The sequence below is a fragment of the Trachurus trachurus genome (assembly GCF_905171665.1).
Source record: "Trachurus trachurus genome assembly, chromosome: 12".
Lineage (NCBI taxonomy): Eukaryota > Metazoa > Chordata > Actinopteri > Carangiformes > Carangidae > Trachurus > Trachurus trachurus.
The window spans coordinates 24367103-24391797 of NC_139908.1; the positions used below are offsets into that span (position 1 = coordinate 24367103).

Sequence of the window (24695 nt, forward strand, 5' to 3'; positions counted from 1 at the left end):
TCTCGTCTTGTTAACGGCATTTGACCGCTCAAGATGTCTTACCAGAGAGTTTTGTCAGCTCTGAGACGAAGATCGGCCCGCCGGTTTCCGTTTAGAGTTGCTGAAGAGTTTCTCTGATGACTTTAGGTGGAGGCAGGCTAACACTACCTATATACTTCCAGCGTTTGAGCTAAGCTAATTAGCGGTGCGCCAGCTCTGCCCGTATCTCCCTTGTTACTGCACGCACAGTTGAAAGGATGGTGTCTATCTGCCTGTCATGGACTCGGGAGTGAGACAAGACACACAAAAAAAATGTTTGCGTATACCTTTAAGAGTATTGAAGTTACTCTCTTCAAGTTCACTGTTTTGCAGATTAAGAGGATTAAAGTTAGTCTCTTTGACAGTTCACATGTTTTTGCGTATTTGTCACAGAGTGTAACAAAATGCATTGTATCTTTATGTAAAGGAAAGTACATGGTAATATCATTGAAACAAACCACGCTTCCTTTTACAGTACAGTTCCACCTTTCTTACATGGTAACTACTCTGTAAAACTCCGATATCACCCTGATATTTACCTGATAATTATCAGGGAGATATGGGAGTTTTTGCCAGGTACCATGTTCAAAACTCCACAGGATTATAATCTACAGTTACCAGGAAAGTACATGGTAATATCATTGAAACAAACCACGCTTCCTTTTACAGTACAGTTCCACCTTTCTTACATGGTAACTACTCTGTAAAACTCTGATATCACCCTGATATTTACCTGATAATTATCAGGGAGATATGGGAGTTTTTGCCAGGTACCATGTTCAAAACTCCACAGGATTATAATCTACAGTTACCAGGAAAGTACATGGTAATATCATTGAAACAAACCACGCTTCCTTTTACAGTACAGTTCCACCTTTCTTACATGGTAACTACTCTGTAAAACTCTGATATTTACCTGTTAATTATCAGGTAGATATGGGAGTTTTTACCAGGTACCATGTTCAAAATTACACAGGATTATAATCTACAGTTACCAGGAAAGTACATGGTAATATCATTTAAACAAACCACGCTTCCTTTTACAGTACAATTACACTTTTCTTACATGGTAACGACTCTGTAAAACTCTGATATTTACCTGTTAATTATCAGGTAGATATGGGAGTTTTTACCAGGTACCATGTTCAAAATTACACAGGATTATAATCTACAGTTACCAGGAAAGTACATGGTAATATCATTGAAACAAACCACGCTTCCTTTTACAGTACAATTACACTTTTCTTACATGGTAACGACTCTGTAAAACTCTGATATTTACCTGTTAATTATCAGGTAGATATGGGAGTTTTTACCAGGTACCATGTTCAAAATTACACACCCTGATGGGGGGCAGAGGATTATAATCTACAGTTACCAGGAAAGTACATGGTAATATCATTGAAACAAACCACGCTTCCTTTTACAGTACAGTTCCACCTTTCTTACATGGTAACTACTCTGTAAAACTCTGATATCACCCTGATATTTACCTGATAATTATCAGGGAGATATGGGAGTTTTTGCCAGGTACCATGTTCAAAACTCCACAGGATTATAATCTACAGTTACCAGGAAAGTACATGGTAATATCATTGAAACAAACCACGCTTCCTTTTACAGTACAGTTCCACCTTTCTTACATGGTAACTACTCTGTAAAACTCTGATATTTACCTGTTAATTATCAGGTAGATATGGGAGTTTTTACCAGGTACCATGTTCAAAATTACACAGGATTATAATCTACAGTTACCAGGAAAGTACATGGTAATATCATTGAAACAAACCACGCTTCCTTTTACAGTACAATTACACTTTTCTTACATGGTAACGACTCTGTAAAACTCTGATATTTACCTGTTAATTATCAGGTAGATATGGGAGTTTTTACCAGGTACCATGTTCAAAATTACACAGGATTATAATCTACAGTTACCAGGAAAGTACATGGTAATATCATTGAAACAAACCACGCTTCCTTTTACAGTACAATTACACTTTTCTTACATGGTAACGACTCTGTAAAACTCTGATATTTACCTGTTAATTATCAGGTAGATATGGGAGTTTTTACCAGGTACCATGTTCAAAATTACACACCCTGATGGGGGGCAGAGGATTATAATCTACAGTTACCAGGAAAGTACATGGTAATATCATTGAAACAAACCACGCTTCCTTTTACAGTACAGTTCCACCTTCCTTAAAGGGTAATTCACAAGGTTTTACCTGATAATGTAAATTGTAACTACTGGGTAATTAGAAAGTAATTACTTGGTAAATAGTTGCAAGTTATACCCTCACTGTCACTACACAGGTTGACTGGTAATACATAATCTATAATTCCTGGATAAATACCTGGTAGTTTTCCGTATATTTCTAGTAAATACTAGGTAACTAGTTGATATTTACCAGGTAAATATCAGGTAACTACCACGTAAATAAGTGGTAGTTACCAGGTAAACATGTGATGATTTGGGGTAAATACCTGGTAATTACCAGGTAAATATCTAAGTTATTATCACCCTAACAAAGTCACATATAGACACATTCAGTGGGTTTATAGTCTACAATATGCAATTGCAGGATATCTACCTGGTAATTATTGGGTAAATACAGGTAATTTGTTGGTATTTACCAGATAAATATCCGGTAAATATTTTTAACTACCGGGTTTAAAATCTACAATAGACAATTACTGTGTATCTACCAGGAAATTATTGGGTAAATGCCTGGTAGTAGTCAGGAAAAATATCTGTAAATACTGGGTAATTACCTTGTAATTACCTAGTAAGTACTTGGTAATTACAATGTAATTGCATTTAATTACCTGGTTATTACCTAGTAAATACATCTTATTACCTGGTAATTGCCTGGTAATTACCGTACTGTAAAAGGAAGCGTTACCAAATCCCTTAATGACTAAATCAAAGAAGCAAGTGAAACAGCCAGGCAGTATAGGATCTGACTTTCAATTCTCTATAGACTTTCTCTGCTTTGTTTGGCTTTGTGGCTTTAGTTTCCTTACATGCAATACAAGAGAACATAGTGGTCCTGAGGCGGGAAACACAACAGCAAATGGGAAAACAAACACAACAATCAATCAAGAAAACACAATGTTATGTAGGAAGTGTCAGTGTGACAAATATGGAATCATAATGGGACACAAAAAAACAGTGGAAAATAGCAAAACATGTCAGAAATGTTTCAATCACATAATTAGTGATTTCGAAGCCTCCTCCTCCCTGTTAAAAAGATGGAAAACACGTCCATCCAATCACTGACTATCCTCATTGATAGAAGAAGCTTTATTGGTAGAAAGTGATGTTCTGTTTTGCTATTTCCCTTTTTCATTGTGATTCCCTTATTGTCATCATTTTTGTTGTTCTATTTTCCCATTTGCTATTTTAATTTGCAGTTTATGGCCACTGTAAACATATTAAACCTTGTGTTTTCAATTTTGCAATCATAATAACAATGCTACTCAAACTATGCCCCCATTAAGTTATCTAATATGTAACAGGAATATGGCGCTAACCCATAATATGATAAATAATACTGTCAGTTTCTAAAATGACTCTTTGTGAGTCACAGTCACAGAGCAGCAGTGGAGGAGAGACCCTCATTTCATGAAGGTCATTAACTGACAATGGTGGCAGGATGAAGAGTGGACTCTGACATCACTGGTCTTTACTCCTCCAACCGTCAAGCATCTGTGGCATACCACATTATCAGTGAGCCACAGCGAGCCTCGCTAGCTTTGTGTAAGTGTGTGTGTGTGTGTGTGTGTGTGTGTGTGTGTGAGCTGTATGTGGTGGTCTTCTGTCACCCTCCCGTCTCTCTCTCCCTGTGCTGCTCAGCCCTTGGGGGCAGAGCAGCCCATTTTTGGAAGAGAATGGGATCCGGAAAAAATGTCAGAGATAAAGGGGAGCACAGAGAGGGGACGGGTGTGTAATGAATTATTTATGTTGTCTGGATGTGCCTGGTGTTTTACAGCATGTTCTGTGTGTGTGCATGTGTGAACTGAGGTGTTGAGTGGGCTTTACTACTGTATTTCTTCAAAGAAGCATTTGGGGTAAATATTTCCATTCTCATATTTATCACTGCAAAGTTTTTAACACCAGAAAACATTAGACGGCGGAGTGGTGGCTCAAAAGAAATGCTGCAGTTGTGTGACAACCACCTGTTGACAACCACCTGCTGCCACACAGATAGGTACTTTTCTGTCTGGCTCATTTTAGAAACAAATACAAGAGCTTATTTATAATAAGTTCATTATAAATACTAAAAAAAACCTGCTTTGACTGTAAAATCCTTTTCATCTTAAGAAAAGAAAAACTACCGGTAACTATTATTTAGAGACAAGCAACTGTAAAAGAATTAAAATATTGCATAACATGACACTAACTATATTTAACTATTAGACACCAACTTTCATTATGTGGGAGTTTTCAGCATTGGCTGTGTTGTGGACATTTTGGTCTGTACCATAAAAATGCTAATGTTTCACCCTCTGGCAATGTTTTACTGCAGGTTCAATAGTAGTTACACTGCATAGTTGTCACCTGCTGATAATGAACATGTTTCCCTTCCTTTAAAGGTATAGGCCTGAAAATACCTGACACCTGTCCTGCATCCACTCAGTTAATGTAGAAGCAGTCTAACAATGCTACTGATTTCACTAACATTAGTATTTTTAATAATGAAAAATATGAAGCTAATCTAAACTACTTAAAGCAGAAGTAAGCGATCTGGTCGTTTTGGCTAATGCTGCGTTCCAGGCAGGCTTTTGAAACCGTAAATTACAGCTTCAAGTCACAACTTACGACTTTGTAGCGTTCCAGGCAACCCACTCGTGTTTTTCCGACCTGTTTTACCTGTGAAAGTCACTATAACGGCCACTCATAACTTCCGACCCGTGAAGTCGTACCAGATCGAACTGGTACCACTTCACAGGTCGGAAAAACACGAGTTACGAGTTGCCTTGAACGCACCATAACGTCTTGTCAGCCGATGGAGTTAGCAGCCCCCGCCCTCATCATGGATCTATTGGTCCTCGTCCCTATGTCACCACATTCACGGCGTCCCTTGGCTGCACACACAGCCCTGCATGCTGTTCTCTCTCCTCATTGGATAAAACTTGTAGGATACAAGAAAAGTTTTCTCCTCGGCTCAGAGCAAAGCAGAGGGACCCGTGTTTCAGACCAAACACTCTATTGTAAGTGATTGCCGTCGGAAGATATAACTATTTAAGACTTATATTAACACAAAAATATTGCTTACTTCTGCTTTAACTACTACTTATATTGTTTAGCAATTTATGCAAGTTTCCTACCAAGGAGGCTGCATCAAAGCAGAAAGCTCATCAACAGTCCACTGAAGTACAGCACTTGAGTAAATGTACTACCCAGCAGTAAATAGTGTGTAGTATATAGGTTGATGTTTATACCAAATGCTGCAGGAAACAGTCCTGAGAGTTAAACATTGAACTCCTTTGTGGGTTTTCAACCAGTGTGGATTACACGCTCTAATGACTGCCATTAACCTCCGCAGAACGATTTGCATATATAACAAATTTCACGCATGCACAGCACATTTCACCTTCTGGCTGTGGGCAGTATCTGCAACGCATACAAAAGATGGAAGATCACGCTCTCAACAAAAGGTCCTGTAAGCTCTCGCTTCCGCGGGCCTCACAGCTGCGGGGCGGGCTGGATGTGTCCAGAGACCGGAGGAAAAATATTAAACCCTCTTCTCTGCGGAGCGTGTCCAACCTTCTCGTCAGACACTGTCGGACACTGATAACCGAGTCTCACCTCAGAGAGACAGCAGGCAGAGCAGGGGAGGCTGCAACATCCCCGCAGGAGGCTGTTACTGACCGACTGTCTGACTGATTAAGGCTTTTAACGACACTCACTACAGGAATGTGAAAAACTTGCTGGTGCCATTGTGAGATTAAGCCGCTGCAGCAATTTCCCATCAACCAAAGGGGCGGGAGCCATCAGTCATATTGCATTTCTGACATTTCAGCACTCTGAAATGAGAAAGCTATACCACTTTGTTTGTTGCATATTAGCGGACATGCTGCACAGTCACACGGCAGTGATTTGCTTTGCAATTAAAGGACCATGTCGCTGTTGTGTCACATTGTGTGCATGCAAACATCCTCCTGGCAAACAGGAAACGCTCAAGCTGTTGAAAATTGCATATTCACCAAATGACAAAAACATGAGGACTATTAATTTATGATGGGGCTGAATGAAACACTAAAAATAAAGCCATCACACTTTTACTGTAATCACCTTTATCAGCAACAGACAGCGTGCTGTTGAAGTACTGCTCCTCCATAGTCCAGGAGGTGTCGTTCACCCTGTTGGAGATCCCACATGATCCCTGGCAGTTCACCTTGATAGCTGAAAGAAGAGGAGAGAAAGAAGAGGAGAGAAAGAAAACAGTCAATCCAGAGTCAATTATCCACATACCCATTGAAAATACATGTAAGTGCAGATAACAAAGTGATTCATAATCAGTTAGTCATTCAGTCTTTTTATTTCCTGTGCATGCTGGTACAAATTAATCATATCACGATGCCTGACGCTTGTGACTTGTTCAATCATGTTTTATCTCTTTCAGGGCACAGAAAAAAACACTGTGCAACTGTCATTTCTTTTACCTAAAAAATAGAAGAGGCACACACACACCGCAAAACATACAGTATATGCTAAAACAGAGCAGCTGGGTCTAAGCAGTTGGAACAACAACACAGTGTTGAAAAACACAGGGCAGCCCCACAATACACACCGATTAGCATGACAATGAAACACACAGAGAGATGTCCCGCTAAATCATTAGAGCCTTTGTGTTTCCAAATGTGCATGCTGCTGCGGTGGTAAATCATTTCAGATTGAATAGTTTCTGTCAACAGGTGGAGAAGAGGAGGAAGAACTGTGCCAAGGAGCTGCTGTAAACTAAATAAGTCACAGTGAATGAACACCTGGATATTCAGGTATGACTGGTTTAGATGACAACACTGATCACGCTTCATCTACTGGGTCATGACGTTAGACATTTTTCAGGAATGATGATGATGATGACCAAGGTGCAACAGGTGAGATAAAAGCTGAGGTCACATCAAGATAACTGATGTTACAGCACGATGAAGAAATGAACCCATGAACAGAGACAGTTATTCTCAACTGAACCCAAATGTGTTTTCCTTAAAGGGATAGTTCAACATTTTGGCAAATTGGCCCATTGCCATAATCCATATAGTCTAAGGAGTAGGTTTCGTTACCTTTAATTGTCGGTGCAAGCTATTTTTAGAACGGCGGAGCAGAGCTGCGAGCTGTTCAGAGCTACGCTACGGAGGCTAATGGGATTTATTGGTTCCCCTCATCAAAGTCATCAAATACACAATCCATCAACTCCAAAACGCTCTCCTGGACAAGTTGTGACCTGCACATTCACCACGCTATGAGATGAGACAGAGTTGGTTTCGAGGTAAATTCATGCAAAACCGAGGCAAATGCAGAGACTGCTTATCGAAAAACTGCCCCCGACGGGAACGCACATCAGCGGTTTTGCATGAATTTACCTCGAAACCAACTCCAGCTCGTAACGTTCCGTTATGATCTCATAGTGTATATGAAATAAAGTTTTCTTGCCAGAATTTGAACGTCTGTTTGGCTCGTTGCAGTGATGGCTGACCAGTGCCATTTACCTATTACCAAGCTAAAGCGGTACGATACAGTTCCTTCCTAACACTCAGAAAACAGACAGAAGACAGGCTAAGAGACTGGCAAAAGCTCTATTCTTGCTAGAGCTGCAGAGAGATTTTTTTTTATGTGTAAACAGCAAATGAATCTTCTTCTGAATACCCAATAAAACGCTGGAGAAGTTTTAAACAAAGGAGCTTGAACTCTGAGGAAGAAATGCAGGAAAAGCTGATTTGGGAAAAACAAAAACTTTCAATGAAACATATTGACACACACAGAAACACAGTGACCAAGAGCTGTTAAGAACAAGAGTGACAGCAAATCAAATCGTTGCCTCAGTAGATTAGGTTAACACAAGTGAACCAGTGAAGGTAATCAACATGCTCTTGTGTGCCACATGCCTATTGATTCAAATGTCAAGATGATAACATCATTTTTGACCTCATACAAAAGTCATATAGCTGCTGTGAGTTCACAGTGGCGCTCTGCATGGGTCCTGTGACAGAAACCAACAGTCCACCTGTCCACCAGGACAGCTCTGCTGAAGTGAGCAGCAGGAACAGCACTGCAGTGGACTCAGCCCGTCTCTCTCTGTGGATCACCCCCTCCTCTCTTTATCCCTCTTGTCTTTCTGTTGATCTGTCTGTGAGGAAATGAAAACCCCCCCTGATAATACACACACACACCCACACCCACACACGTGACAGAAGCCAGAGGATTAAACACAAAGATGGCCCAGCCAGTATTATCTCAATACTTTGATAAGCAGACAGACAGACTGATAGGACTAAGTGTTGCTCTAAATGATTTGCTGTGGTCTCATTATGATATCGCCGTCTATGTGAGTGCTTTTGTCCAGTTCTTCAAGCTAAATGCTAACATGCTTATACCATATACACCATCTCTGGCTAACAATTTTGCTTAGGCGAGACAGCACCACTGAAAATACCATTTTCCCTTTTTTTTTTGTCAATTTTGAGATTTTGTGATATTTTGCTTCCTAAACATGTTTTCTTTCAAACTAGTGGCAATAAAACTTCAATAACATACAATTAGTTGTTTATTTAACTTCATTTTGCCTGACTGCATCCGTAAATTCCTCATAAATTCGCCAAAATTTCGTACTTTTGCACAGCTGTACTACACTGTATGTGTGTAGTAGTTGTGTTCATTTCATATGAATAACTTCATGCTGTGTTGTTCAGTTATCAGTCATGTGTTTAGGATGTCTATTACTAATGGTTTTATTAGGTTTTGAGTTTGTAAATAGCAGTTTCAAATAAAAATGTATGGAATTTTACAATACAGAACTTTCAGGCCATTTTCTCAAAAATAAGTTTTTCTTACAAACCAAGATATGAAATACCAATTTCCCTAGAACCTACACTCACCAAACTTTCCACATTTCTTCCTTTCTATATCCTGCTTCTTTTTACAGAAAGTTTTATATCATTCATAGCCTGGATTGAAGTACATTTTATGAAATTAAAAAAAAAAAAAAGCTAGCAACCAAATTGCACTTCAGTCTGGACCCAGAAGTCATGGCTAAAAACCTGTAACTCGTCGCTGAGCTGCCATACGTCAATGATGAAATCCTCCCATTAATCCAATAATATCAAACTATGACATCGGTCAAATACAAGCAGAAATATACACAGACACACAGAGTGTAACAAAATGTCTACCTGTTGCCTTACTATTGCCCAACGCTGCATGACATGATTTCTACAGTGGCAGAGTCACTAATCAAAACCAGAACATAAACAGACACTGATGTAAAATATATACCATGCCACAGACTGTGTTCGACCGATCACAGCTCACACCCACGCGGTTTCCTGAGATCCTGTTCTGGCATCACAGAACACACACACACACACATTATTACACGCACAAAGTGGCAGATGGCTGCGCTCTCCACACCGGCAGGACTGCTGGCACAGATCTGGGGAAGAGGGAGGGTCCTGTGCTGCCGGCAAAAACAAAAACCAAAATCTGCGCCTCGTAAAAAACGGAGCGGTGTCCTTCAGCCAGCCACAGTCACATCCATTCATTTTGGTCATTAATTAAACCCTGCACCAAACCCCCACCGGCCATCTGCCTCATTCATGGAGGAGAACAATACCTTCACACTCGGCATGAACACAACCTATGAGCTTTTCTCGAGTCATCACACTTCATTACAGAAGCAACAGTAGAATTGTAAAAAAAAAAAAAAAAAAAGTGCACAAATATGAGAGGAGAGCCATTACTGTGACGGGATACTGTTCACAGCTGTCTGTTGTGGGAAAGTGAAGAGCTCAGCCCATGAAAGGTCAGAGCAGGGTAATCTGTTAATATCCCAGCAGCAGCAGCAGCAGCAGCAGCAGCAGCAGCAGAAACGTGAATAGCCGGGTCACAGGAGATGGGGCTGCTGGCAGAGCGGCTGGATGCCTGTGGCTGAGTAGTGAGCTGCTACACCCTGCACAATCACATGACCAGATGGAGGAGGAGGAGTGGGGATGATGTGTCTGATGATGATGAGACATCCATCCAGATGTGATGCGTCTCTCTCCACATCTCATAACAAGAAACGCCAAAAAAAGTCCAAAATCTAAACTTGACCTTGAGCTGGTGAAATTAGGATTTTGTGTGGCGAGTGTCATTTCAGAGTCTGGTGTGATATTTACAGAGGTCATCAGTGATCTTTATCCCATGTCAATCCATCATCTCAGAGATCTGTAAAGTTAAAATCACTGCAGCTTATGCCTGATACTATGTCCTTCTCTGCCTTTACAATCCCCGCTAGAGAAAATTAATACATTCAACAAGTTTTTTTTTTGTGTGTGTGTGTCAATCTACCATCTATAATGTCAGGTATACCTGACACCTCACTTTATTTAGAGGATGGAAATAGTGAGTAGCCAAAACTCAGGTGCCATGTCCATGCTGGCAATGTATTGAATGACAGGTCATAGAACAGAGCCATATAGGGTTGCATTTATGTTTTCAAAATAAACATAATGAAATCAGTGCATTGTTTTATGGTCTAAATAAATAGAGCTATTGGAGTCATTTTGCATTTACTGTATAATACGTATTTGGTTTGATTTATTTATTTACTTACTTATTGATGAATGGTGTTATAAAGTTAGTTTGTCTTTTGGATCAAATTTCAGAATGCACCTAAAATGCATCATAACCTTTACAGGTGAACTTAATTCAGCTTTTGAATGCACATGTCCAATTGTTCAATGTTTCCGTACTTATTGAATAACATGCTGTTCTCTAACAAGGTGATTAACCACTAAATGTTCTGGTTCAATGACAGTTTGTAATATACTGTACCCTCGGTTGAGCCCTTAAGGGGACACTTCACCCAAAATCAATAATTCACCAATTTTCTGCTCACCGTCATGCCAAGGAAGGGTTTGGCATGACGCAAGATTTGGTGTGGGATGTTCTTCCATGTTTACATCACACATCCAATGGTTTACAATGACGGACGAACATCTCGCAGCAATTCTTGCACATGCGCACAAACATCAACAGAGCCACTGGGAGCTACTGCTACAACAAGGCTAAAAACAGAGATCAAATAATTTTTTTTCATGTGGTGGCTTCAGGACACTTGGGTCGTACAGGCGAGCAGTATGGAGGTATTTGGATGTTTCATAGTGTGTGTGTTTTGGACGATTCAAAAGTGAGCACCATCCACCTAGCCTGACTCTCGCCAGACCCTTGTAGTTCCGCAAAGCTACGCTGAGCTCCACACAAGGGTCTGGGACTGCTCCATAGGCGATTCATTTCAGAAGGCGGGGCCTTGTAAAAAAATCTTGTATGTGATTGGATAAACCACTTGTCCGTTATCTTGAATGACGTGCTACTTCTTCGGTCGGAAGAAGAGCGAAAACATCCTTGCCACCAATAAATGCCTTCAAAACCGTTCTCTGTTCATCTTTCAAAGAATTATTATTCGATAGATTCGACAAAACAGTTGAAATAGCAGAATCAATGCCAACGCACGACTCCTCACTGCGAGCCGCCATTGTTGTTTGACTCAAACAGTCGCTTCAGCGCTACGTCACACCTCAGAAAGTCCCGCCCGGCGATCCTGATTGGTTCATTATTTTTTGCTCCGGGGAAGAAGTTTGCATTGGCCTCGAGTCCAGACCCTTGTGTGAAGCTGAGCGTAGCGCCTCTGGTGGAGCTTTGCGGAACTACAAGGGTCTGGCGAGAGCCAGGCTACCATCCACCGCCATTATATGAAAATCCGTTGCCAGCCGGACCCCCCCCCCGGGACTCTAAAAGTTCTCCAAACCCTTCCTTGGCATGATGGCGAGTAGAAAATTGGTGAATTATCGATTTGGGTTAAGTGTCCCTTTAAGGAAACAACAATGCTGCTGACGTATTCAACATAAAATAAATTTAAGATATAAATCAAATCAAATCAAAATGAAATCAAAAGTTCATTGTAGATGTCTAGTCCAACTAAACATAAAACTCTTGGGGCTGCTGGGAATCTCTGAAATCAGATAAATTGGAACTAAATCTAATCTTTGTGTGTAATAATTAAGCACATACACCAGAGGTTAATCACTGAATCAAACGAGGGCCCTTCCTTATTTTACAGCACCACAGCATTAGGGGTTTAGGATCACAAAACAATAAAACACTGTGAGCACTGTTTCCACACAGCTTGTACACAAACATCACTTCATTCTCTGAAGTCTGACAACGTTCATGCTTTCACTTTGTATCAAAGTCTGTCATCGCACTAGTGATTGCACAAAATGACCACTCACCAGGCTGCCATTTGACTTTCTGATCTTTCAACAGGAAAGAACAAAACGCTGCATAGTCAGAGGTTTTAAAGATTCTGATCTGCATGCTTGGTGCTAGTAGCACTTGATAAAACGTGTAAAAACTGAAATCCTGCGATGCAAAGTCAAGTCACACAATTTGAGGCAAACAACTTCTAACTTGCCCTCACACCAGCAGCTATGATCACTGCAGAGAAGTGCCAGCACAGGAATCTTTGCCAGAGGCCGGCTCTCCACAGAATAAACCACAGCCTCGGGGAGGCCGGCTCTCAGCGGCGAGGGAGGCCGGCAGCCGAGCATGCTCTGACTCAGCAGCTGTCTGGATCCGCTGCCAACACACTGGAGTCGGTCCAGGTCCTTTCCAAGGTTCAATGAAAGTGTGTGTAGGCGGAGATGATCCCGGTGCTACTACTCATTAGATTCTACGAATTAGACGGCGTGGGGCGACAGATCCAGGAGAGAGGATGTAATCGATAGCGCTTCTAGACCTGGCTGCCTGAACATGACTGCTGTGTTTTATTGTATCAAAGGGTTCTCTGATGTGGGCCAGAGCGGGGTGATGGTGGCTCACGGAGGATGTGGGTGGGAGTCGAAGGTGTGGTACTCATGAGTGAGCGGATCACTCAGGAGAGCGAGCACACATATCAGGTTTTATGCAGTTTAATGACACTGTAAAGAAGATCTCAGTTTGACTGCAAACTTGGCCTTTATTTTTGTATATTAAGAATCATGCTCATTTTTGGGGTGGTTGTTGTTAAAACTTTGCAGTAATGGTGCCGAGTCGACCAACATCTAACATTCAGTAGGAAAACAAATTATTTTCTTTGAGGTAAACATTTTTTTAACAAAACATTTTTAATTTAAAGAGATCCAGAGGAGTTTGCTTTTTTTTTTTATTATAAAAGAGTCTCATATTCATGTGGATGAATCTACGTTACCCACTTGTTAATGGGTCCATTTTCGATAAATATATCGTTTTGTCTTTATAGTTATTTTGATATTATTGTTTAGTGGTCGACTCGCCCAGTATTTCCTAGTTTTGGTTTCCCGGACGCTTCACGGCGGGTCATGGGAATAGCGCCGCTGGATCGCTAGTTGGCATCGTTTATGGTTGGAACTACGACGGTAGGCTATCTGATCGCCCCTTGAACCTCCAACTTTCGTTCTTGATTAATGAAAACTTTCTTGGCAAGCGCTTTTGCTTTTGTCCGTCTTGCTCCGGTCCAAGGCTTTCACCGTGCGCGTGGAGGCTCATGGGAAATGTAGTGTGAAAACACTTCCTTTTCCGACACTCCTCATAGTCCCTTTCTTGATTTATATGATGTAAGAGAATAAAACAGCAGCGATCTAGTTGCTGTTTAATTTTCTGACCTTTCCCAAAACACTACCCTTTAATGAAACTCTGCCATTTTTAATACTTTATGAATTTCACCAACATTTAAGTCATTTTCATCAGATAGCTTTCATGTTAGCAGGAAGCAAGTAACCATGGCAAGCTCCGTTTTGTTTTTGTTTTTAAAGCAAAGTTGTCGATACAACATTTCTCCTCCGCTCTCTCTCTTCTTTGGAGAAGTGTCGTCCTTCAGGGCCACTTTCCTGAGAAAATATGTGACAGTTACGCAATACTGTTGTTTGTTCTGTCATCAGCTTCTCCAAACAGAGCCATTTTCGGTTATTATTCACTTTCTTTTTACATTTATACATGTGTTTGTGGACAAGGACATGTGTAGTGTTCAGAAGACTCAAGACTGAGAAAACCTACATTGCAAAAATGTTGAACTTTTCCAGGAAAAACAGCAGAAGTGTGTGTGGTGGGGTGAAACCATTCAGCCAGAGCTTGCTGCCTATTACATCAGTAGGCTACATGCAGAAAATGAGTCAGCTCGGGGGTTATTGGGAAGCATGCAGGGAAGTTGGGCTGATAATGATAGTCCCTTATTTACACTGATTATGCTGATTCTAATTTCAGCTGACGGTCTGAAGCACAAAAGAGCCTCAGTGTGTTTGTTTTAAGGTCTGGACTGCACAAGAAACAAAAGCCTTAGCCTCTCCAGAGAATAACGCTGTCTTATAACAAATAGGATTTTATTTGAGGTTGGTGAATGACTTGAATTGATCAACATTCCTCACATGCACAGAAAGGCTCCTCGGACGTCACTGATACATTCCAGCATAATAACTCCCAAAGCAGTGTCTGTGTGATAAAACTGAATTGTTTTAAACTGAAACATCAGTGGAAATGTTAGAAAGTGAAAAAACCTGAAAAAGAAGCTCAGACTGTCATCTGTATAATCAGTAAGGATTAGTTGTTGCAGTGCATCTAATTGACATGGATCTTCTTGCACTGCTGATGCTAATTGTTGCCAAAGGTCCATACTGTATGATGTCTTCCTTGAGTGAAAAGCAGTGCTATTCTAATACTAATTACATGACAGTTGAAAACAACAAATTATGGCCTTAATCCATCTATAACTGGACAATTTCAGTGCATGTAAGCATGTTATTCCGACTAAGACCGGACTTCTCGAGATCCAACTAAAACACCCAGATAATGCGAATGGAAACCGATTTTCTTCTGCGTGTTTTCACCTTAATCTGACTGAAACTGGACAATGCATGTGCGCATGCTTCACAACAATAGCGATGGCAGAAAGTGTAGCACAGAAGCTGGCCCGAACCTGGCAAAAAAAAAAAAGTAATAGAAGCCTGAGGCCCGACCCGGCCCGAGTCATTTGTAGCTATATATTTTCAGCCCAAACCCGACTCAGACCGGCACGTGGTTGGGACCTGAAGTTGAGAATTAAGTTATTTATTTCCAGTTGTTTACTAGGTGACAGAGAAGTAAACCAGAAGGGGTCCATGTTAACCTGCTGAAACGATGCATATCGCCACCTACGTTAAAGAGGCGGATATGTTTCCATCGACTATTCAGTTTTCCCTGTTGCATGTAAAGTGAACAGACAGAATTCAGATGAGATGCCCAACTCGAGCTTTCAGCATCACTTCACTTGGCTGTGCATGCAAATTCAGTGACTGTTAGCGTATCAAAGGGCTCAGTCCACACAGTAATGCACACAGCCTCAGAAACTGAGCCTTGAAACAACCTGTTGGGACTTCTGTAACTTTGTGATGTCACAACAAAGCAGTTCATGCCCCAAGCCCGGCCCACTGAACCCATCCAACCTGGCAACATTTGGTTTCTCTGTTTACCTCGGATAAGAGCCAGCCAATCAGAAGAGAGGCTCCGAGAGAGGAAATGTAATCTTACACTGATATCATTTTTGTTACATCAAACCATAAATCACAGGGATACCAACACAAGAAAGATGTCAAATATGATACCTTCAAGGTTAAATATGCATTTCCTTGGCAATTCCACTCCAGTTTTGATGCATGGGCAGACCATAGTATGATGGAATTATTCATGGAGAAACAGCATAATTATTTTTTGAAAGAATGACACTGGACAAAGATGTTCTCAGAGACAAAGGATATCTTCTGGGGAGTTGGAGCATTACCAACAGTTATGAATGGCATGTGAAAAAATATTTCTAGTTTCCTCCACAAAGGTCAGAGCCTACACTCTGTAGCAAAGGACAGACACGTAATCCGATGCAACACTTAATACCTTCATTAAATCTTTAAGTGCTGCAAACAATTAGTCCCTCTCACTTTTCCAACGTCTCCCCTTGTCTCCTCTCTAATGCCTCTCAGTGAGACATGTCAAACATGGCCACCTGATCTTATGATCTATCACTCCTGGCTGTAAGGGAATCCCCTGCAGAACAGAGCCTTGGCTGTTCGCTCAGACATGTCCTGAGTAACCTCTCTGCACGAGCTGTAACGCACAAAAGGCCCTGCATGGAAAGCCTCGGTAAAAGAAAGATAGAAATCTTCATGGCTGCTATTGGAGCGCTACATGTGAACAGTTTGAGGACACTAAAAAGATACAGGAATGATCAAACTCACTCACCTGTCTTCTATCTTAAGAACCGACCGTAAGAAAATGCAAATTAGGCAAACACATGACAGTTTTAAAAACCTGTTTGGCATAGCATGACAACATAGGGTTGTCACATTCTTCTTTGAAATGTACTGTTGTGCAGAGTAGACATGCTGTTTGAAAAGATACCAAAGACAAGACCTACAATTAGGTGGAATATGTGGAATACCCTTTATCCAAAGGTCAGCAAAATTGAGACGAGTTGCAGATACAAAAAATGTAGTAAATTGTCTATGTGATATACTGACTGTAGGAAATTTGAGTGCGGTGTTGTCCCAAATAAAACACTGCTGTTGTGCACTGATCGGAAATAATGGATCGCAAAATGTGGATGCCATTGTTGCCCACCAGCCGGCTACTGCACTCACTTGACTTACATTGTGAACAGAAGATTGTACATGCCGTCCTTTCATGGTCACCATTCCCACTGGTTTCAATATAGTTCTTCAGTATCTCTGACTTGACACGTCTATGGCCACTTTGATGGACCGTTCGAGTGTTTATAATGCCCTGCGTGGAACATACACATGCATAACAAATGAGTATGGAGGTACACAAACTGGGAAACAGCACAGGATGCTTTGCCAGAGCTACAATATCTAGAGTTATATAAATGAACAGGAGCAGCTCAGGGTATATTGTTCACCATCTCTATAGTTGCTGACAAGCTTTTCACACTTCAATGTCATTGACCATTAATTGTTTATGATGTTTGGGTTTGTCGCGTGTGTTAAACAGCAAACACATCAGCATGTAACAAACCCCTGCATACAGTGCGTTTGCATGCATGTGTAAGAGGCTTATCCCAGAAGTTGCATCATAAAACAATCAGCAGACATGTAATCTGTACTCTCAGGCCTAGTCCACACGAGCCCGGGTATTTTTGAAACCGGAGTTTTGCTCCGCGTCCATACGAGTGGTGTAATAAAAACCCTCCGTACACATGCAACCGTGGAATCTGCTACCAAGTGACGCAATGCACGTGTGGAAGGCTGTTTTAACCAATCAAAATACAGTGGAAACCGCTTATGGATGAAAAGGCTTGGGACGGAATCATTTCTGCTGTTTAAATAATTCGTTATCAAGAAATCCGCTTATAGTGTTCATTTTTGGTCATTTTATGGATGAAAACATGCGCAAAAACAATTTAAAAACTACGTGTAGCCTATTTATTTTATTTTCGGCGGTGTCCCTTTGACGTGCACTGCTGCAGCAGCCTGCACATGCTGCTGCGCTGTGTCTTGACTCTTGTGCTGTGTGTTGTTGTGTGCTGTGTTGTTGTGCTGTGTGCATCACCTGGCTGCTGAGCCACATGACTGTCGGTGCGGCGCAACTCTTTATCACTGGCTGTTGTGTCAAAACATGGATGAATGAAACATATCCACTTTATATCGACCGAGGACGTCACGTAGGCTATACATTTTCGGCTTTTGGCTCGTTCCGTTTATCTCCGCATAGCCCCCCCCCCCCCCCCCCGAAAAACTCTCAATCAAACAAGGTGGGGAATAAGAAACTGCGGCGCTACTGTAGTAGTTCTGTAATTTAAAAACACACCGGCAGCGGCCCAGCTGATCTGCTGATCTGTAGCGTCACTTGTTAGGCTACTGTAAATGATGCTGTGTGGAAAAGCAGCTGTGGTCTGTGATTGAGGGTGAGTTTGGAGCTGACAAGAGGATCGCCCTGACGACCGTGTCGTTATATTTTTCTCATCGAAAAACTATACAAATAGCATTTAGATGATGTAAAAAAAAATAAAAGTGAAATAATAAAAATCCACTTGTCACCTCCATTTTTGCGAGCTCACGTCAACTTCTGCAAACCGCTGCAAACAACCTCTGCGGGCTGGCAGTGTTTACATCAGCACGTGTGCAGCTATGACGTAAACGAGAAAAACAATCACGGTTGCAGTGTCCACACGCACCCGGTGAAACCAACCCCGGCCGAAAACCCCACCCTGGACTCCGGTTTCAAAAAACCACGGTTTCAGGTTTCCAAAAGCACGGTTGCGTGTGGACAGGACATACAACCGGGAACATATGTTCACGGTTTCAAAAAACCCGGGCTCGTGTGGACTAGGCCTCAATCTGCACACTCACTCCAACATTACCCATGATGCTTTGAATTTTCCACATTTTACTGCATGAGGCTCCAATCCAGACAGACTCCGTGTTCAAACACATCGACGATGCTCATATATTTAGCAGCTAAATGAACGACTGCATGGTTTATCCTAACATGAAGCAGTATGGGAATTAATCCTTTCATTATTCAGATAATTTCATTTTCTTGACATCTGTATGAGCCTTGCAAATTAAGACATGTGAACACTGCCTCTCCACTTGCCTCCATCATTTTTGAGGTTATCCCTGCAGCAGAGACCGACATTTTTTTGTGATCACATTTTTTTTTCTTTTAAGGTGGACAGTACTGCACAGCACAGCTGCAACACACCCAAACAACACCATATAAGGTTTCAACGTCCACCATCACCCACCCAAGCCCCAACCCCATGGTCCGATTGAGGACCAAACCAAAACCCCCCGCCCCAAGCTCAAAAAAAAAAAAAGGAGAGCCCTACATTTAAGCATCAGCTTCTCCCTCGTGGCAATCAGCAGTGTCCTCTGTTGACCTGATCTCATTTTACTAATTTCAGATGCAAAGCAGCTTGTTTCTGTGCTTGAATCAAGTTACATCTTTGAAAAAAACATCAATAAAATCAAGATACTCAAGAAAGGGTGAGCCAAAACTAGATACTGTTGTTACACAATGATGCCAGCTGAGGCCAGGAGATCTGCTTGTTTTAAAGAATAGATCAAAGTTAATTTACTATAATAATCTGTTGAATCAGATGGTTTCACATGGGGTCACTAAAACTGACGTGTACTGTTTTGCATTCAGGTACCTTACATGTAGATATGGGTTGTGTTCAAATTCACATCCATTTACTTCTCCCTCCTCACTATCCAGTAGAGGACAATAAAATGAGCTCTTCAGTGCAGTGGACATTTCTGGACACCACTTCTCTGTCTTTCTCTTTGAGTGTAATGCATGGTGGCATATTGCTTCTCATGGTGCACTGTGGGACACTATAAATTCACAATAACAATAATCACTCTACATTTGGACAGCAGTACAAATGGGTAACTCTATATGGTAGATTATGTATTGAGTGGTGACTTTGGAGATCGGACACAGCCATGGTCAACTCCAGGCCGAAAGTCGTTGTCTTTGTTTGATTAGTCATTTAGAATCAGCTGACGCCTACCAATGACCTTCAGACCCGTGTCACTCCCTCTGAATGTAACGCTCATTAAATCACAGCTGACTCCTTCGGTTCGAGCCGCTACAATCATCCCGTTTCAGTATCTGCAGCTGGTGTGGAAATAAACAGTGATATCTGACTCATCAGGACCATCCGAAGGAAGTGTGATGAGTGGATCTTTGGGAGTCATGCTCCATTTTTCTCAGCTTATCTGCTTTTGGAGATGGTACATGAAGCCGTGTTAGATAACAAGACGTTACAGACTGACACATTTCTCAAGTGTTTCGAACTGACCTTTCCTTTGGAGGTGAAGAAAGTTCAACAATAACGGCTGCCAATAGCCCGAGGCTCCTGGAAAACCATCTCGGCACAACAAACCTGAAACCCCCCCTGTCACAGACTCACAAGAAAGAATAAACACATACAGTCCTTCAAAAACACAAGTTCTCACAACTAAGAACCCTGCACAGACACATGCCAACCGCCTGCATCGTGTTTATCTTTAGCGACTCAGAGACTTGACATACAATGGAGGCAGCAGCTGTGAAAGAAAAGAGAAGAATGTATATTTGCTCAAGTATCTAATTCCCTGAAATGAATGTGACACTGATCAAATGGTGAGCATCTAAAGATTTTTTCATAATCACTGAATAGCTCATACGTTTTTTTTATAAACCAATTCATACCTTGATCTAATAAACATTACATTACCTGTTTCGCTTGGCCAACTATCCAAAAACAAATAAACATAGGCTTTTAAGTAATATTACATCTTGATGAATTACAATTAATCATTTAATCAAAAATGTGATTGTTTATCAATTTTCTACCATTTGACTTTCATTAATATTAATAAACAACTAGAACAAACAGTATATTGTATCGGTTTTCCCCACCACAGGGTAAGATAAATGTTTCTTTATAACATACACTATTATATAAAATGGAAGCGACAAGTCTTATCTAAAAATATAGTTGAGAAAGGAGAAGTCTATGGGGGATTCAGAGCACGTAGGAAAAGATGGAATGAGGTTTGAAACCTCTTGTGGCACCACAAAAGATGGACGAAACACACACACACACACACACACACTAATACACACACACAGAGGTTCAGAGGCTATAAACAGACATAATCTGTGTCCTTAAGCGAGTTATTCATTGTGGTTTCTTGCTTCACACATAAGAAACAGAAAGTCTTTTATCTCAGAGGGATTAGCTTGATTCCACAAAAAGATAAATCTGCAATAATTAATGTTTTTGGCCTTTTGGGTCACAACTTGCTGATAACAGTAGATTTTCATTGCTTGCTTGTGAAAAACAGCTGCCTCATGCTGATGTAAACGAGAACCCTGAGACCAAACCACACAGTAAATGTAACTCAAACCGAGGGAAAAGGCTTCTTCAGAGCTGCTGGTAATTGTCTGTGTCCAGCTTCAAGCAAAAGGAGCTGCTTTCACACTGCCACGTGAGCCTGGATCACCACATCACGTAACATTTCACCCATCCCAACAACATACCAGTCAGCCATAAAGCAACTTGTTATCTCCCATCTGAAGTTTTCTATCTTTAGTTTCCTCTTTCTGACGTTGTGCTCCATTATCACAGGAGATTGACATCCTCTTTGCTAACTGATTTTGCTCTTTCTCTTATTTTACGGCATAAGGAAGTGGGACAGCGCTCACTCTACAGTGGGGGTGTGGGGGCCATCGGGGGGGCGTGTCTATGCTTATCAGGGTGAATGAGACAGAATCCTCTTATGACAGACCTAAATAACCAGCCGTGGGGTTAGACAGGGTGCTGGTTATGCAGGTCAAAGCATAGTTATTATTAACATGACTAAGTCCAAGGGGAGAGGCAGCAGCTGGCGCAAAGACTTCCAGCTGACGATACCAATTCTATGGGCGCTGCATGCACGCTGACTGATGGTGTACGTGTGGATCAATGCTGCCCACCCACACTGAAGGGCGGCAGAGTGAATGGTGTTCCTCTGAGTCACTGTTCATGCTCTTCATTTCAGGACAAAGAAGAAGAAGAAAAAAAGTAATTAAAAAACCTTTCTTCTTCAAGTTTTAGATCATTTACGCAGTCGGTTCTTCTAAGAGGCAGGTCTCGGAGGACAAAACAAACCACGAGTATGAGTAAAGTCGAAATGAGAAATTTTACACGAATAAACAGTGGACTGGTGAAACATAATGGTGCCTATCAAGACGAGGGGAAGCTGAAAAATCTGTATTTGCTTGTTTTGTGCCACTCTGCCTTTTAAATCTTTATTATTTAGCTGCAGTATTAGTGGTAGGACCGGTGTAGCAGTAGAAGCAACAGGAGCAGTACAGTAGTTTCATCTAAAACACTGAAGGGCTGAGGTGTAGGAATCTGGAGGCCTGGATTGGTCGGTTGGTTTTCAGACAGATCTCTTATCGGTGACACTTGGGGCAGTGATGTCATGATTTACTCATTCCCTTAGGTCTAGACGGTCACACAGGAAAACACTCAGCCTGCAGGTGTGTGTGTGTGTGTTCACAAGCCAGAGAGGAGAGACACTCATACGCTGGATTCATTGATTTATTCTGTATCTATTTCACCTCAATGTCGTGCTCAATAAACACTATTGTTTCCCTCAAGGAGATCAGATGGATTCAAAACAGTGATGAGTAAAATCGCTATTACAGATTTAATCAGGCCTGTAACTGTAAGCACCTTCTAAAAATCACACAGCGACTCTTGGCCGTATCTTTCTGCTTCGGTCTATCTACTCTCTCTTCATACTGTATGCACAATGTATGCTTTTAGCTGAACAGTGTTGGAGGACAGTAACCAAGGTGAATCTGGTTGATAACAGAATACTTCTCTCTTGAGTAACATCCCTGAGTCCTTCAACATAATCTCTCTCATTGCCTCTCCAACTCCATGCACACAGAAACCACAGAGGACATTATATGGCTGTTTCCCCCTCCTCAGGCTGAATAGCACTTCTGATAAGTAAACCATGGCAATCTACCCTGCTGCTGCCAACACCATGTAGAATATTGAACTGAATTAAGTAGGACTGCAGATGAGAGATCCACAGCAAATAATGTATGTAAGAAATGTCTACAGGCAGTGGTGTCATGGACTTATCCACTGGAAGACCGACGCATGCTGTCACAGAGGAACGGTACCATGGAACTGTTCAACTTTTATGGACACATAGGTTGGACAACAGTTTGACAGACGTTACACGTTTTGAAATTATTCCTGAAACATAACATAGCTCTGTAGTTATCAGCTGATGTTTTCTTCCAAATTTCGTTTGACTAGACAGGCTTCATGATAAGCTGTGTTGTCTTTGACGTTAGCAGATTCTGTTTCCAAGCTGACGTTTGTTGATGTTGTGCACCGTCGGTGCTGTAGCGAGTGGGAGAGGCAAATCACTTAGCAGCACAAACATACCTTCAAGTAGCCTACATTTAATAGTGGATCCAAGTTCTAAGATAAGACTGTATATGAACATACACTATGTTGTCACATATAACCACTATACAACTTTCACTTCTACTTATCAAAGGTTTATCAAACACCATTTTCTATCTTATAGTCAGATATTCACTTCTGTTAATATAATCTATATTTATCACCTGATCAACTTAACCAAAGCAATAATATTAAAGCAGAAGTAAGCGATCTGGTCGTTTTGGCTAATGCTGCATTCCAGGCAGGCTTTTGAAACCGTAAGTTACAGCTTCAAGTCACGACTTACGACTTTGTAGCGTTCCAGGCAACCCGCAACTCGTGTTTCTCCAACCTGTTTTACCTGTGAAAGTCACTATAACGGCCACTCGTAACTTCCGACCCGTGAACTCGTACCAGATCGAACTGGTACGACTTCACAGGTCGGAAAAACACGAGTTACAGGCTGCCTTGAACGCACCATAACTTCTTGTCAGCCGACGGAGTTAGCAGCCCCCGCCCTCGTCATGGATCTATTGGTCCTCGTCCCTACGTCACCACATTCACACACATCCCTTGGCTGCACACACAGCCCTTCATGCTGTTCTCTCTCCTCATTGGATAAAAATTGTAGGATACAAGAAAAGTTTTCTCCTCGGCTCAGAGCAGAGTGACTGACAGACCCGTGTTTCGGTCCAAACACTCTATGTAAGTGATTGCTGTCAGAAGATATAACTATTTAAGACTTATATTAACACAAAACTATCGCTTACTTCTGCTTTAAGAAAGAAAATTTTTATTTTCTACCTATATGCTTTATACAGCAGCCTTTTGGACTTACAAACAGCTTTGTAACACAAACCCAATGATTACTGTTGACACACCTCTCTTATCAGTTACACACTTAATAAATTCTTTGCTGAACCCCTTGCTGAGGGCTAGCGAGGACTTGTCCTGTATAAAACAAACATGGTTGTAAAACCCACAGATGTGGAAGAGAAAAAACCCAAAGTGACATTAAGACTAAAACCATATGTAACAGGATTGGTTAGTCATTTGTCGATTATGCACAAAAACAGGAAAAGATTTTCACCATGTGATTCACAAACCACACGTCTTAAATACAAGATAAAAACAGCACACTACAAAAGGACTAAATGTGTGTGTAGACACGCAACTGTGGCCGACTTCACGAGGACCTGAGGGGATGTCTTGTCTTGTTTACATAAAGCTAGTGGTTTGTATTACCACAGATCATGATTGGGTTACAGTGAATGTGTCCTGCGTTTCTGTAAACTAAGGTGAGCTCCACTGTTGTTATCTGAGGTACAAAAGAACAACGTACACGTCCAGATGTCTCATTTACACTGTTTTGGAGTCAACTTTCTCACACAGAAAAAGATAAATGAGAGTACAGTCAGGAAACATGTCAAATGGATTTTCACTTCAAGTGACTAATTTCCT

The 24695-nt window shown here is 41.3% G+C and overlaps 1 protein-coding gene across 1 annotated transcript in view; it reads right to left on the bottom strand.

Moving 5' to 3' along the window:
* arrdc1b (arrestin domain containing 1b) overlaps window positions 1-24695 on the bottom strand; it is a 47675-nt gene that overhangs the window by 17432 nt on the left and 5548 nt on the right. Inside the window, exon 2 of the mRNA XM_083984148.1 lies at window positions 6323-6433. Coding sequence (XP_083840274.1) covers window positions 6323-6433 — 111 coding nt within the window. The remainder of the gene's footprint in view (window positions 1-6322; window positions 6434-24695) is intronic.